General features: G+C 48.2%; 1 protein-coding gene across 1 annotated transcript in view; it reads right to left on the reverse strand.

The window, feature by feature from the left end:
- LOC111142830 (ATP/GTP binding protein like 4) overlaps window positions 1–14,628 on the reverse strand; it is a 1,494,143-nt gene that overhangs the window by 4,476 nt on the left and 1,475,039 nt on the right. The window contains exon 12 of the mRNA XM_022496154.1: window positions 2,600–2,696. Coding sequence (XP_022351862.1) covers window positions 2,600–2,696 — 97 coding nt within the window. The remainder of the gene's footprint in view (window positions 1–2,599; window positions 2,697–14,628) is intronic.

The following is a 14,628-nucleotide window of genomic DNA, read 5'->3' on the forward strand; positions in this document are numbered from 1 at the left end:
ACATATTATAATTATCCACAAAGATGAAAGAAAGCAAAGATTAATTTAGAGTCAAAACATGTAATTTTCCTTTAAAACCAGAACTACTCTTTCACTTATGTTATTTGATGCTTGGGTGGAAAATAATACAAACAAAGGGGATGTATTCAAGTCCTAAATCAGAGCCTTGCGTCCTCCTGGGAATTCATTTTTCAAGAGTTGCTGACCAGCTGAGAGCTAAGTGATATTCGTAGTTGGGTGAGACAGAGGTGTGGGGATGGAGAGGGAGTTTGTTTGGTTTTTCTTAATTTAAGGGTGGGTGCATTTATCTCAAGTCCTCAAGGCTGTGTGCTTTGAGGAATGAGCTCTCCAGCTCTTTTCTAAAGAGGCTCTGAAGGGCGATGAGGCACCACGAACAGTAGCACTGGGGGCCCTGAGAGCTCCCTGCAGCCTTTCCACCCAGCTTCAGGGTCCTGCCTCCTGCCCATCTAGAGGAACTCTGCTCATTCATGCTTGGGCTTAGTCCTGGCTGCGACCAGTGCTGTGTGTTCCCTGGGCCTCGACTTCCTCATCCGTGTTGGGAAGAGGGGCCCGCGCCATTGCTAGTCTCCCTGAGTGTCTGCACCATTTCACTGAAAGTCCAACAAGCTAGGAAAAAGTCTGAAGGATCAAGATAGTTTTATTCAGGCTAACAGAGGACCTGAGAGAGACAATCCCCAAATTAACTTGTAAATGAGATTCTAAGAATGCTTTTGAGCATTATAAAGCTTTAAATTTTTAAGAACTTGAACCAATCAAGAATGACTTCTAAGAATGAACTGAGCCCTTCTCTAGGAGTGAGCTCCTCAAAGGCAGGGCCATGCCCTAATCACTTACTCAGCCTAGCAGGAGCACCTCCCTCCCTCCAGGGGCCTGGCTTGAAGTGCTGATTTTCCTAAATGGAGAAAGGGAGGGAGGGAGGGAGGGAGGGAGGGATGGATACAGGTATGTATGCTCAGTACAGTCTAGGCACTTGGGAGCAGAGAAGAAGCCGACATGATCCTCCTTGAAGGTGTTTTTAATCCACCCAGAATGGGGGAGGGTGGGCACAAAGACCCCGCATGATGAGTCAGAATATATTATTTTGCAGGCTCTGTGGAGACTTGGGCCTCACAGCATGGTGGAAAGAGGTCCTGAGAGATCATCCAGCCCAGTCAGAGAAGTCCAGGGATTTGCCCCAGACCACAATGAGCTGGTTGGAAATCTGGGATTGCAGCCCAGAAACCAGAGGAGATGGAAACTTTATTGAGCACCTACTGACTGCCAGGCACTATACCCAGCTTGTATCTAATCTTTAAAATCTTTAGAGGTTTTAGTTATTATGCCCACTTTGTAGGTAAGTAAAGAAAGTTTCAAGAGGCCAATAAACTTGCCCAAGATCCCACAGTTAGCATGAGACTGAGACAGAATTTGAAACCAGACTGATAGAGAGAAAGGCTTCCTGCTTAAGATGGAGCTTAGCTGGACTTCAGTCTAGTTTTGGAATAAAACAAACCTAGGATCAAATCCTGCCTCTGTCAAAATCTCTTTGACAGGCAATTCTTTTCACCTTTCTGAGCTTCCTTTACCTCATTTGTAATGGGGGGGTATAATATCTATGAGGAATAAATAAGACCATGTACAAAAAGTACTTTGCTCAGTAAGTAACAGTGATTAATAGTGTCTTTGTTAATAACAGGGTATGGAGGAAGGTGCATTAGTGCAAAGGCCCTGAGGCAGCAAAGCACATGGGCAAGTTCATGGGCAAGGTCAATGGGAAGAATGGTCTGGCAGAAGGAAGTTGGACATCATTACGTCCTTTAGGGAGGCTGGATCACTAGAGAGTAGGCAATGAGGCCAAGAGTTAGGGCAGGGCTAGCATACTCTAGGTGCCATTGGAAGTCACTGTCCAAATGCTCGCTGGGCTTACTTCCAGGAGGCATGGGAATGCACAGCACTTTGGTCTCTGGTCTAGCCCTCTGAAAGGATACTCATTCCCTGACCTTCTCTCTTTAGTGACCCAAAAAGCTGATTCCAACAGAAGACGTGATGTGAAATTTCTTAGGGTTGTGTCCTCCCCAGCCCTGAACCTTCACGTCTTGAGGGAAGGGGACTCTCCTGCCTTTGTGGATACATGTATGCCTAACAATGTGCAGGGTGCTTTAACACACATCTCATGATAACTTTCTAGGTGAGTGCCATTGTCCCCACTTTACAGACGAGAAAATGGAGGGATCAGAAATCTTATGAGCCTGGATGAAGTAGGAATCCTAGTGGATGAGCTACCAGATGAAGTAGCATATGGAGACACCCAGAATAACTTGACTGCACTCATCTCCAGCACCTCCCATCCCTATGGACTCCCATGGGAGACCCAGAAATGTGACCGCTGCCATACTGTCTGATGCTGCGATGATACTTTATAGTCACGAAACATGCTGTTGCGCTCTTCTGCCCCATCCACTGGCGGGCAGGACAGGGATTTTCTTTCCCCCACCACAGATGGGAAACTGAGGGCCAGAGAGAAGCCGCTGGAAGCTGTCCCTGAACACAAAGCCAGTTAAGTAGGACCCAAACCATATGGCTCTGCTCTGTCACTTACCGAAGCCTTGGCATGGGAATTGCCACTTTCTCGACCAGGGGGTTCAGCCGATAATAATCCAAAAACGTTCTTGCCACGTTCCTTCCCAGCTTCATATCTGCAAGCACATGTGTCAAGGAGCAACTTTGGAAGGAAATGGGGACAGAACGAAAAGAGGGCCAGTAATAACAACAGCCGTAACAGAGACAGTGACACCATTCATCCTTCTAAGCTTTTTGTAGGTCCTGTCTTTTTTGACCTTCACAGAATGTTAGATACTATTATTTTCCTCATTTTAGAGATGAGCAAATTGAGGTGCTGAGAAGCTAAATAATTTGCCCAGGGTCACAGGACTAGGAAGGAGAGGAATCAGGTTATGGGTCTGGGTACTCTTACCTCAAAGCTATGTTCATAGCTTCTAGAATACACTGTGTCCCTTTGGGAATCACTGGGCTTCCACAATCTGGCTTCAGGCAGCTCAGGGTGGAAACAGATAAGCAAGACCCAAGGTCAAGAGACCCTTTGTTGTGTGTAGACTAGGGTCTGTTTGACTCTTTGGGAACAGTCATCTATTTTGGTAATCCCAGAGGGGACAATAGTAAAATCCTCTCACCAGCGTCCCTGTTCTACCTTGAAATCTACCGATCATGAATCCTTAGGGCAAGGATTCTTGACCTGTTAAAGTACGAACTCCCCAGAGAAGGAGAAAGGGCCAGTTTTCTGTATCAACCATTGGCACTTTAGTATGAATTGGCAGACCAATCATCTATTCAACAACAGAGAGTACTTGCTCTGTGCATTATAGCTGACATCTCTGGGCCTTCACATGAGCTATCCTCTCCGTTTGAAGTGCCTTCCCACCTCCCTTGGCTAATTTTTGCTCATCAGTTCTCCAGTTAGGTGATACCCTTTTAGCAAAGCCTTCCATGATACTCCTCTCCCCAGGGATGTGATGGGTGCTCTGGTTCTATGCTTCCATGACTTCTAAACTGACTTCATTGAAAGCCTTTCTCTCTTCTCTCCTATCCCTCAGCTCTGAACATCCGAACTGTCACTGTTGAGGAACCTCCTCATTCTTGAGTTTGCCCACATCACTCCCCTGTTGTCACTCTAGGAAAGGCCAGCATCACCTGTCCCCTCGATTACTGTCATCCTCCTAATGGGTCTCCCTGCCACAGACTTTCCTGCCTCAACTCCATTTCCTACAACAGTCAGAGGGATGCTATAAAATGCAGAGCTAACCCCTGCATCCAACTGAGTAAAACTCCCAAGTGGCTCCCAGTTGCCTTTAAAGTTCAAATTTTGGAACTTGATTTCCAAGGTCCTTCCTCGCTGGGCCCCTGCTTGTTTTCTTAGTTTTGTGCTTGTGGTCTCCCCCTTTTCACTGCCCTTGGTCTTCACACTCCAGCAACTGAACCTCTTTTGCCTCCGGGCCTTTGCCCACACCCTCCCACCTTTCCAGGTCATGCTTCCTCCCTGAGCATGTCTTATGGGGCTGACTTCTTCTTCTCTGTCCCCAGACACCTCAGTTTCATTGTCACATCAGGAGATAGGTCTCAGCCACCACTCCATCCAGGGTCACAGAACTGGACTTGCGCTTGTGGAATGGTCAAAGGAGTTCTCACCACTGTCTTCAAGACTGCCCCGAGCTGGGGCTGGACATGGCTCAGGACACGGAGATGAGCATCTATGGAGCATCTCCTATGTTCCTGGCGTGGCATGGCACCGGTACTTTACTTTGTATACATTTGTATGCAAAATATACAAAGTATATAAATGTACAAATGTATACATTTATATACAAATGTATACTTCGTATACATTTCAAACAATCCAGTGAGGAAGGCATTTTAATCTCCTTTTGGCTTGGGGAGACTGAGGAATTTATCCCAGGCTGCCTAGCCGGCAAAGGTAGAGCTGGGACTCCAACTCAGGAACGTCTGACTCCAGAGCAGTGACTGTTCCACCACTCTGGGCTGTTTCTCAACACGAAGGCACCTTTTCTGTCAAAGGCTGAGTCATCCCAGGCCAGTGCCTCGTGGGAGAAGGAAAAACACCAGACAAGTTGTTTATGACAGTGAGACGCGCTGCAGGCTCACCGTGCTCTCCAGCTGCCACCTGCTTTCTTCTTCTGGATGTGACCGACCTTCCCTGTCCTCCTCCTTAAAAAGTTCACAGGCTGGCACTGGGCATGGCCTCTCCGCCCAGCAGACCCTGGTCTGCGCTTTCACCCAGCCAGGCTCCAGTCAGCTCAGGGAAACCGCATCACCATTGTGTGTGCTCACAGTAAGAGTGACGGGGCCACACAGAAAAGGACAGATCCCCTCGACTGGCTCAAAAGGCATGGCAGAAGTTTTGGAATCCTGGCCCTGCCACGTTTTATGTATGGCACCTTGTATTTTCCAAAAATGTCTCCCATGTTCTTCTAGGATATGACCTTGACCACCCTTCTATGGGGAGCTGTGGTCCCTATCTCCTCCCCTTGAATCTGGGTGGGCTTGTGACTCACTTGTAACTACAAGAATGGCAGAACTGGTCAGAGGGACCTGGCGGGACTTCCGAGGCAAGGTCAGCAAAGGAGTTGTCACTTGCCCTTCGATTGCTAGAATACTCCAGCTGGGGTCCTGCAGCTCCATGAAAGCAGTCTAGCTGCCCTGAGGCCACCCTGCCAGGGGGAAGCCCAGAGGGGCCCATGGAGGGGCTGCAGGTGGAGGCCCAGCCACTATGTGGAGACGCGAGGAAGGAGAGACTCCCTCCAGCCCACGGCACGTCCACCAATCTCTGAAAGTCCCATAAGCTGGAACTGTCATCTTCTGCATATTCTTATGGGGCTCACTGATCTGTTTCTCACGGAGGGCAGGAACAGACAGCAGAGGGGATCAGAACCCCCGAATCAGAGAAGCAGGGGAGCGTGTCCAGGATGGGGTGAAACCCAGACTGATTTGGCCACTTCTGCTCAGAGCTGTTTGAACTAAAGGGCGGGTGTCAGGAGTTCTAGTACTTCCTGGGACACTTCAACAGGTAAGGAAGGTTTGGGCACATGCTGTTCATTCTCTCTCACTCGTTCATTCATTCATTTACTCACTCCATTCATTTATTCATTCATTCATTCATTCAAACATTCCCTGGGCTCCTCCCATGTGTATACTGGGAGGCACAGTGACAGGAATTGGGGTTAGAGACAGAGAAATTAGAAAAGGACAGTTGACAGTGTAGAGGAGGAAGCTAGCATGTCCCAACTATGTCACCAGACAGGCGGCTGCACTGGTCACCTTCACAAAAGCAACTCTTTATTTTTGAGCTTACCCCGAGCACCGCACAGTGTAGTTACTCTTGCCAGTCCCCAACATAACCCTGCAAAAGCAAAGTACAATTCCACATGTATTTTGCAGAAGAGGAAACTGTAAAGAGGAAAACTTGCATAAATGACCTGGAGCCCTGTAGCTTGAAAGTGATGGAGGTAACTTGGGAATGGAGTGTCTTTTACCACTGTGCATATGATTTCTCCTCTCTGGATTGTGATCATACATGTAAACTCTAAGCTCTGTGGATGTGTCAGAGGTTGAATTCCTACTGGGGAATTGTAAAAGGCTTCATGGAAGTGGATGTATAACAAAGATGTGAAGGTCAAGGACCAATCACAAAGGGGAGGAAGAGAGAGATGACATCAGTGGAAGCATGGAGTGGGGTGGGGACATATGACCCTGGGTCATAAATGAGATTGAGAAGGGCCCATGGGCCCAGGCCACCTCAGGATAGCGTGAAAGTTGGGGCTGCACAGGTAGGCTGCAGACTGATCAGTGAAGGCTTTGAATGCCAAATTAAGGCATTAAACTTCTATTCTGTAGGCAATAAAAAATATTTGATGTGATTATCTATGGTGGTATTTGTCCACTCAATATACATTTGTTGATCATCTGTTATGTTTAAGTTCTCTGGAAGGCTCAGGGTATACTGTGGTAAAATAATGATGATGATGATGATGATACAAAAAACTAACCAAGAAAATGGTTCTTAAGTCTAGAAGTGGAGACATATAACAAAGCAATAAAAACCTTCATGAATATATAATTGCAATTGAACTAGTTTAGGATGAAAGTGCACAGGATCTGTGAGAGAGGGTGATGGGGGTGCTGCTTCAGATAGGGCACGTGGGCAGGCCTCCCTGAGGAGAGACAGAGCCAAGGAAGGGCGGTGGGAAGGGTCCTTGCGTGTGAGAGAGGGTCGGAAAGGGGGCTGGCGTGGAGGCACAGGCAAGAGTGAGATCATGTGGAGCCTTATACTGGGTCATCTGAAGGAGTCTGGATTTTCTAAGTGAATGGAAAGCTGCTGAAGAATTTTAAGCAGGAAAATGAGACTGTCTGATTTATCATTTTAAAAGGTCATTGCTGTACTAAAAATAAGGAAGCAAGAGTAAAAGCAGGCATATTGGCCAGGAGACTACTGCAGGGGTCCCGGAGAGAGATGGGGGAGGGGGGTGGGATGGTCTGGACCAGGACAGAGGCAGTAGAGATGGGAAGATATGTCTTGGGGCAGGAACTGGCAGGTCAGCCGTGCGGCCTGAGGAGAGAAAGGAATGAAGGGCAACCTCTTGCATGTTTAGCCTGAGCAGCTGGGCACATGGGGTGCCATGATCGGGAATGCAGAAGTCTGGGGGTGGAGGCACAACACAGGGTGAGGGGAGAGACTAGGAGTTCATTTGGAGTTGGAGAGGACAATGAGACATTAAGCATCTAGGTCCTAAATCAGAAATAGGGAAAGAATCAGATCATGGAAATGGTTTCTGAGCTACCAGCCCTTTGGAATTACTCATGCCGCAGGTCTTGCGGACTGTATGGTATGTTCCACTCAGCACAGCTCTCCACCTCTTGCTCCCACTCTCAGAGAAGACCCATTCTTGAGTGCCCCAAGGTGGCTTGGGGAGTGGCAGTGACTGCAGGACCCTCTATTCTCTGGTCTTGGGGCCCGGGATCTGGTGCATTGAATGAGCACAATTCAGGGGGAATTCAAGAGACCAACCTGGTTTCAGCCAATAGTTTGCCATGTGACCTTGGCCGTTTCCCTTCTCTGAGCCTACCTTCTCTGTGGGTAAAAAGTAGAGTCCCTCAAGTCCTATCCAGCATTAACATGGTGTGTTCAATACAATAAGCTTATGAAAAATCCCATCCCCATTCTTTGATTCAACAAATATTTACTGAGAGCCTACTATGTGCCCAGTAGTTTTAGGCAATTGGGATACAGAGCGAAGAAAACTCACAAAGATCTTTGTTGGCGTGGAGCGTCTGTTCTAGTTACGGGAGACAAACTGTCAACCTAACACATTGGTAAGTTTTCGAGAATGCCAGAAAGTGAAAGTGGTAAGTGCTATGAAGTAAACATAAGGAGCAGAGTACGGGAGCACTGGGGGCAGGAGCATACTGTAGCACTAAGCAGAGTGGTCAGAGGAGGCCTTGTGGGAAAGGTGGGGTTTGAGCGTGCTTGGAGCTGAAGGAGCTGGCCGGCACCAAGGGTGAGGGTCCTCCTCATCTGAGACACAAGCTCTGACCAACCATTTCATTACTGGGCTCTTGCCAAATCCAACCCAACCCCACTACTAGAGATAATAGTTAACCTCAGGGATGTGAGCCCCCTGATGGGAGTCAGATACACCTCCTTCTTGGCACATAGCAGCTTCCTGAGGAAGGTTCTCCCTACCTCCCTGATGGTTCCCAGATGCAACACATCTCACACACATCCTCCTGTCTCTTCCCCATCCTGCTCCTTGCCCCCGGCTCTCTGCAGCCACTTCTATACTTCTCACTCCCTGCAGCTCTTCCAGAACCACCAGTGAGCCACCTGGCCTGCCCTGAAGAGAGCGGAGGTCCAGGCCCTCTCACCAGATCCCATACTTCCCTTCTCTGTCCTCATGGTTGTGTACTGTGGGCAGCTCTGATTACTAGCCCTATTGTGCAGATGACAACTTGGAAGTGACTTGTTCTGCGAGGTGCAGCAAGAACTGATATGAGGATTGAAGCCCATTCATTCATTCATTCATTGACTCATTCATTCATTCATTCATATATTTATTGTCTTTTACATGCCAGATGCTACTCCAGGAGCTGGGACATAGGGAATAGAAAAGCAGAGTAAAGAGAAAAAAAAAAAACAAAACAGAAAAACACGGTCTCAGTCCTCATGAAGCTCTTTTCCTGCTATCATTGGACTTCCAAATAAGAAAACTGAACTCCTACTTTCTCCCTGTTTTGAAACCTCCGCCTAGAATTCCTTCTCTTCTCATACTCCTGCCCCTCCCAGCAACAGATGATTATCATTAAAGGGGAAAGATTAATTCTGCAGAGTGGCAGGCCAAGGAAAAGTGATTTCTCCTTGGCAAGGCTGACAGCGCTGCTGGAATGTTAAGAGGGACCTGTCGAGGAGCCTCTAGGTAAAGGGAGAAGAACAACGTGACAGTGAAATAACTTTGGACCCTGCCTCCCTCACCCAACCTCCACCGTGTGGGACAGGTGCATAACTAAAGAGACAGATCCTTCTCTGAAGGGCCGCGTTGGGGGTTGTAGAGGTCACAGCAGAGTCCTGTCCAATCGCAGGTGAGTCCTGAGGCACCCCGGGGTGGGGGGGGGGCTGTGAATGTGGGAGAGGGGTGGGGGAGGATACGGAGACAGAGCAGAAGGGAGGAAGAGACAGACAGACAGGCAGCAGCAGAGGCCAAAAGAGAAAGAGATGGAAAGAGCCAGGAAGATACAAAGAGAAACCCATCAGGATGGAGCAGAAAAATCAGGAAGATCATCAGAGGGGCTGAGAGCGACTCGAACTTGAGAAGTGGAGAGAAATGGGGTGAGGAACAGAGACAGAAGAATAGGAAGCCCGTGGTAAAGAAAGAATCGGAGAGAGAGAGAGAGGTAGACAGCGGGGAGGGAGAGAGAGAAAGAGAAAGCAGCCAGTGGGACAGAAAGAGACAAGCAGAAACAGAGCACTGCAGGCATCAGAGGAGAGACAGCACAGGAGCAGTGGAGACAGAAACAGAGGCAGAGCAGCGAGAGGCAGAGCAGCGAGAGGCAGAGCAGCGAGAGGCAGAGGACAGCAGGGCAGAGAAGGAAGGGAGAGACAGGCTGATGGGCAGTGGGGTGGGGGGCCTCCTCTCCAACATGCAACTCAGAAGGGTGGGAATTTTGTGAGCGGAGGTCAGAGATGAGCGCATACAGACATGGGGGGGGGGGGCGGTGCTCCAATCCTCCAAGCCCGAAGCCAAGGTGGGCATAACAGAGGCTCTGGGCCTGGTTCCTAGGGCCACTGTAATGAGTCACCATGAACACCACACATTTGTTCTCTCGCAGTTCTGGAGGCCACGAGTCTGAAATCCATTTCACTGGGCTAAAAACAAGGTGCTCACAGGGTGTACTCTCTGTTGAGGTCCCAGAGGAGAAGCTGTTCCTGGCCTCTCCCAGCTTCTAGTGGCTGCCATGAGCCGTGGCTATAACCTCATTACTCCAGGGTCTGCTTTGTGGCCACACTGCCTCCTCCTCCTGTGTGTGTCTAATCTCCCTCTGCTGCCCTCTTTTTTTTTTTTTTTTTTTAAGTAAGCTCCACACTCAGTGTGGAGCTCAGTGCATGTGGAACCCATCATGGGGCTTGAACTCACAACCCTGAGATCAAGACCCGAGTTGAGATCAAGAGTAGCATGCTTAACTGGCTGAGCCACCCAGGCACCCCTGCCTCCCTCTTATAAGGATGCCTGTGATTGCATGCCAGGCCTGCCCCCAGAATCCAAGATAAACTCCTCCCTCGAGATCCTTAACAATAACATCTACAGAGACCTCTTTTCCACGTAAGGTGACACTGATGGGTTCTAGGAGTCAGCGTCTGGACACGTGTGGGTGTCACTAACCAGGCAGAGCTGCTCTGGGTGGCTAGGAGTGGAGGACAAAGACTCCTGCGTGTCCAAGAGTGCAGTTCTGGCTCTGTGCTAGACATCTTGTGGGGTGCTCAAACCCCGCCCCCACCCCACCTGACCCTCAGTGCCTCCTGCACAAGCAGCAAGTGCATTCACCTGATTTGGACCCAGACATGTCCAACTCCAGTCTTTTTAAATTGACATTATTTGCTACCTCTTAAGGGCAGGAAATACCTGTACTGGCCACATGCTGCTTGTCTTATCTCCTAAACATGTCATGGACTGCCATTCCTCCTCTCCCACTACTACTCCTTTACTTCAGATCCTTCTCTTATCTGAACTATTGCTTCAGCCTAATTGGTCTTCTTGACTTCAGTTTCCCATCATTTTATCTGAGAGTGATGTTCTCATAATTGTTAACCTTGTCACTTCCTCACTTACAACCTTATGCCAATTCCCTGTCACCTATAGGGAAAGATCTAAACTTTTATATCTGGCATTCATGGCCTTCCACAAGCTGGCCTAGGCTTTGTCCCCTGACACTGGATCACACTGAGCACCTATTTAGAATGTGGGATTTAAAGTCCCAAAAGCATGACTTTTAGTATTGGCTTCTACATGTCTAGCTGTGTGACTTTGGGCAAACTACTCAACTTCTCTGTGCCTTAGCTTTCTCGTCTCTGAAATGGATAAGGCTACCTACCTCAAAGGACTCTTGGGTTGATTAGAAGTCGCGTATCCAAAGCACCTAGCAAAGTGCTGGCAGGTAGTAACTCTATTATCATTGTTATTTATGAACCTGTCACTTCCAACAAAGCACGAGCTCTTCGAGGACAAGGGTAGGTCACATTCAAATTTGTTTCCAGAGCCATTTAACACATGTTAGGCCTATCACAGCAGCAAGAAAAAAAGAGCCAAAAAACAAGATAAGGTGGGAGACAGGAAAAGAGGACCAGAGAGACAGGAAGAGAGAGAGAGAGAGATGAAGAAATTATTTTTAAAAAATTTTCTGCATGTTCAGGGATAAAGTCTTGCAGGTTCCTTCCATACTGAGTGCCTCAGTTTATTCTCTATGAAATTGGTTAGATAGTGAGCTAAATGATCTCTAGTGCTAATCTAGTCCTCACTTTCTCTCTGTCCCATCCTAGGAAGAGGATATCCTTTCTGGACACCCAGATCAGGGCAGGCCTCCTCAGGCATGGGGGTAGTATCCATCACTCTGATGGGGAATTTGGAAGAGAAATCAAGCTGGAGGCTGGCTGGGCTAGAACAGATGGAGATCTGATCCTAGGACTAATGTGCCTGAGTCTGGACAGGATGACCTTGGGGGGTTTTGAACTTCAGACCAGATTGGGCAGGTTTTCATTCATTCATTACTTGTTATTTATTCAACAGGTACTTATTAAGCACCTCCTCTGTGTTGGGCTGTGTACTAGGCGTGTAGACTATACTGGGTGAATAAAGTAAACAAAACAGGAATGGTCCTGCCTTCAAACTGCTCACAGTCCAGGCACTCTCGACGTCTGGGGCTGGAGGACCGTGGGAAGGAGCTGTCTTGTGCATTGTAGGCTGTTCGGCAGCACCCTTGGCTTTTCCCATTAGATAGGAACCAAACCCTCCTCCCTGTTGTGACAACCCAAAATGTCCTCAGACATTGCCAAACAGTCCCTGGGTTGTGTGTGGTGGGAGTTCACCCCTGGGTGAGAGCCACTGGTCTAAGGGACGCACGGTATCTGGTGGGCGTGCAGCAGGTGAAATGGGGGTGGTGGGCGTGGGTGGGAGCCTTAGAGGTATGGCGAAGGCTTGACTGGGAGGAGCTCCGGCTCCCCTACCTGGGAAAAATCCCTGAGTGCTCCTTGGAGACGGGGGAAGGGTAAAGGAATGTGTCCTCAACAAGCTGTACTGACCTCCTAGGATGGTTGCTTAAGCCTTCTCCCCAGCACTTGGGCAGGAAGAGTGGCCTCCCTCTATCCCCTGTACACATTGACCTCTGAGATGCCTCTCACTCCCCTAGCCCCGGATGGCTGGCATTTACAGCCCGTCTATCTTAGACCCACTCCTCTCTCAGGAGGGATGTTAATTCTCCACCCCCCAACCTCCCACACTCCAGCTTGCTTTGTGGGTTCCCCCCACTCCCCCTCCTCTTCCACTCCGGGAACTAGCAATTTCCTAGCAGTGGCTCCCTTTCCCCACTGATGGCTGACCACAGCTCTGGAAGTCAGCCCACCAAGTCTGCTGTGCTTGCCCAACTGGGCCCCACTCAGCGATTGGTGGAGCTTGGATGTGGGTCAGTGCTAGAGGAGGCTCTATTTCTCTGAGATGTGCCTAGGTATTTTCAGAAGCTTCCACTGACGCACAATAAAAACAAGACTAAAGACCAAAGTCAATATTTGTGCGGCAGCGTCTTGGAGCAGGCGGGAGGCCAGGGAAGAGAGGTGTATTAAGTGGGAGGAGCTCTGATGGGTCTTGGCTCCAGGCCTCAGCTGTCTCTAGGGGGCTGCATGCCCTTGTATGGGGGACAAGGGTGCTCTAAGTGTCAGTTTTCCAGTTGTGAAATTTAGGGAAAGGCTGACTTGCTGATGTTTGGAAACCTTTCAGTTCTGAGGTCTTGTGAGCCTCTAGATTTGGAGCTCTTACCTGGGGAACTAGGGGTTTCCTAGACCCTCTGGCACCACAGGCAAAAACATTATGTATATGGGTGAATTTTCCTGGGGAGAATATTCACAAATTTGTGTAATTTTCAAAGAAATCTGCATCCTTCAGAAAGTTAAGAATCTCTGCTCTGAATTTGGATGGAGATATTTGACTTTATCATTCCCTTCAGGTAATATGCCTTCTCATTTCCTGATTCATTCACTTTTTAATCCGTGACTCTTCTAGCATTAGCGAGAACTGGGGGTGGTGCTGGGGAGTGCAACTGCCCGGGCTCAGAATGTAAGAACAGTAGGTAGACCCTGTCACAAGTACATCTGCATTAACTTGGAGACCTCAGAGATCCTGCTGGTGCCAGTCCACTCATCGGGTCAAAAGGACGCTCCGTGAAGATGGGCCCTAGGAAGTGACTACAAATGGAATGGTGGGCCATTCAGTGGCTGAGAAGTGTGGGTCAGTCTTTTGGCCAGAAAGCAGAGTAATAATTGAAACTAGCTTAGAATTTAAGAGGCCCACTAAAGGAACAGGATATGGAGTCTCTGATCTTTAAAAGAAGCCCATTCCCTTGTTCCTGGTGTCTCCATTCTGATTCGGCCTGGAATCTGAACCACATACATGGATTAACAGAATGAGCAATATCCTGGGAGTCCAGAGACCCATGTTTGAATGTCAGCTTTTACCAAATAGCTGTACGACCTGGACTAGGTCACTCACCGCCTACCCCCACCGCTGGGCTTCACTTCCCTGCTTGTATAATTAGGAGGAATTCAGCTTGTTTCAAGGTTTCACCAAGGGATGGCTATACACAGTGAAACTCTATTATAATACTGCATTCGTGGCTACCTCTTTACATTTAATTCTCCTTTGGGGACATTTTTGTTCCATCTTAAGCAAAACAGAAATGATTCTATCCCTTAAATTCTAATCTTTAGGGCCCTACTGACTCTAACATTTTATGATTTTCTCTTCTGCCCTTGTGTTACTTTCTTTTTAACTGTTGTCTTGAACTTGAAACTCAGGGGATGGAACTCACACTTAGGATCAGTTACTATCTTCCAGGCACTGTGCTATTTATTGCGCACAAACAAGGTAGATTTTATTATTCCCATGGTACAGGTTAGTAAACTGAGGTTCAGGGATGTTCCATGTCTAACATCACTCAACTAGCAATTGGAAGCTAAGCCTCAAAACTTAGGTCTGTCCAATGGCAAGGCCTGAGGCTTGTGGAAATTATTATCATATTATAATTATTTATTATCTTAACTGTCTTAAAATGAATACATTCATTTATTCAATATTTATTCTCTGCTGTATAAGGCTGTGGGCTAGATGTTATGGATTTGGAAATGAAATTCAGTCTGTCCTGAGCAGCCCTTACAGAAGGCAGGTAGATAAAAACTACAGATGGCAGGGGGAAGCAAGGGAAGCAGGGACACAGAAAGTAAAATCTAACATTGGAGGGACCCCAGAAGATTTCTTAGAGGAGGTAACCCCTGCACTGAACTGG

Source organism: Enhydra lutris, unplaced genomic scaffold (genome assembly GCF_002288905.1).
Source record: "Enhydra lutris kenyoni isolate GAN:26980312 unplaced genomic scaffold, ASM228890v2 scaffoldscaffold9, whole genome shotgun sequence".
NCBI classification, from domain to species: Eukaryota; Metazoa; Chordata; class Mammalia; order Carnivora; family Mustelidae; genus Enhydra; species Enhydra lutris.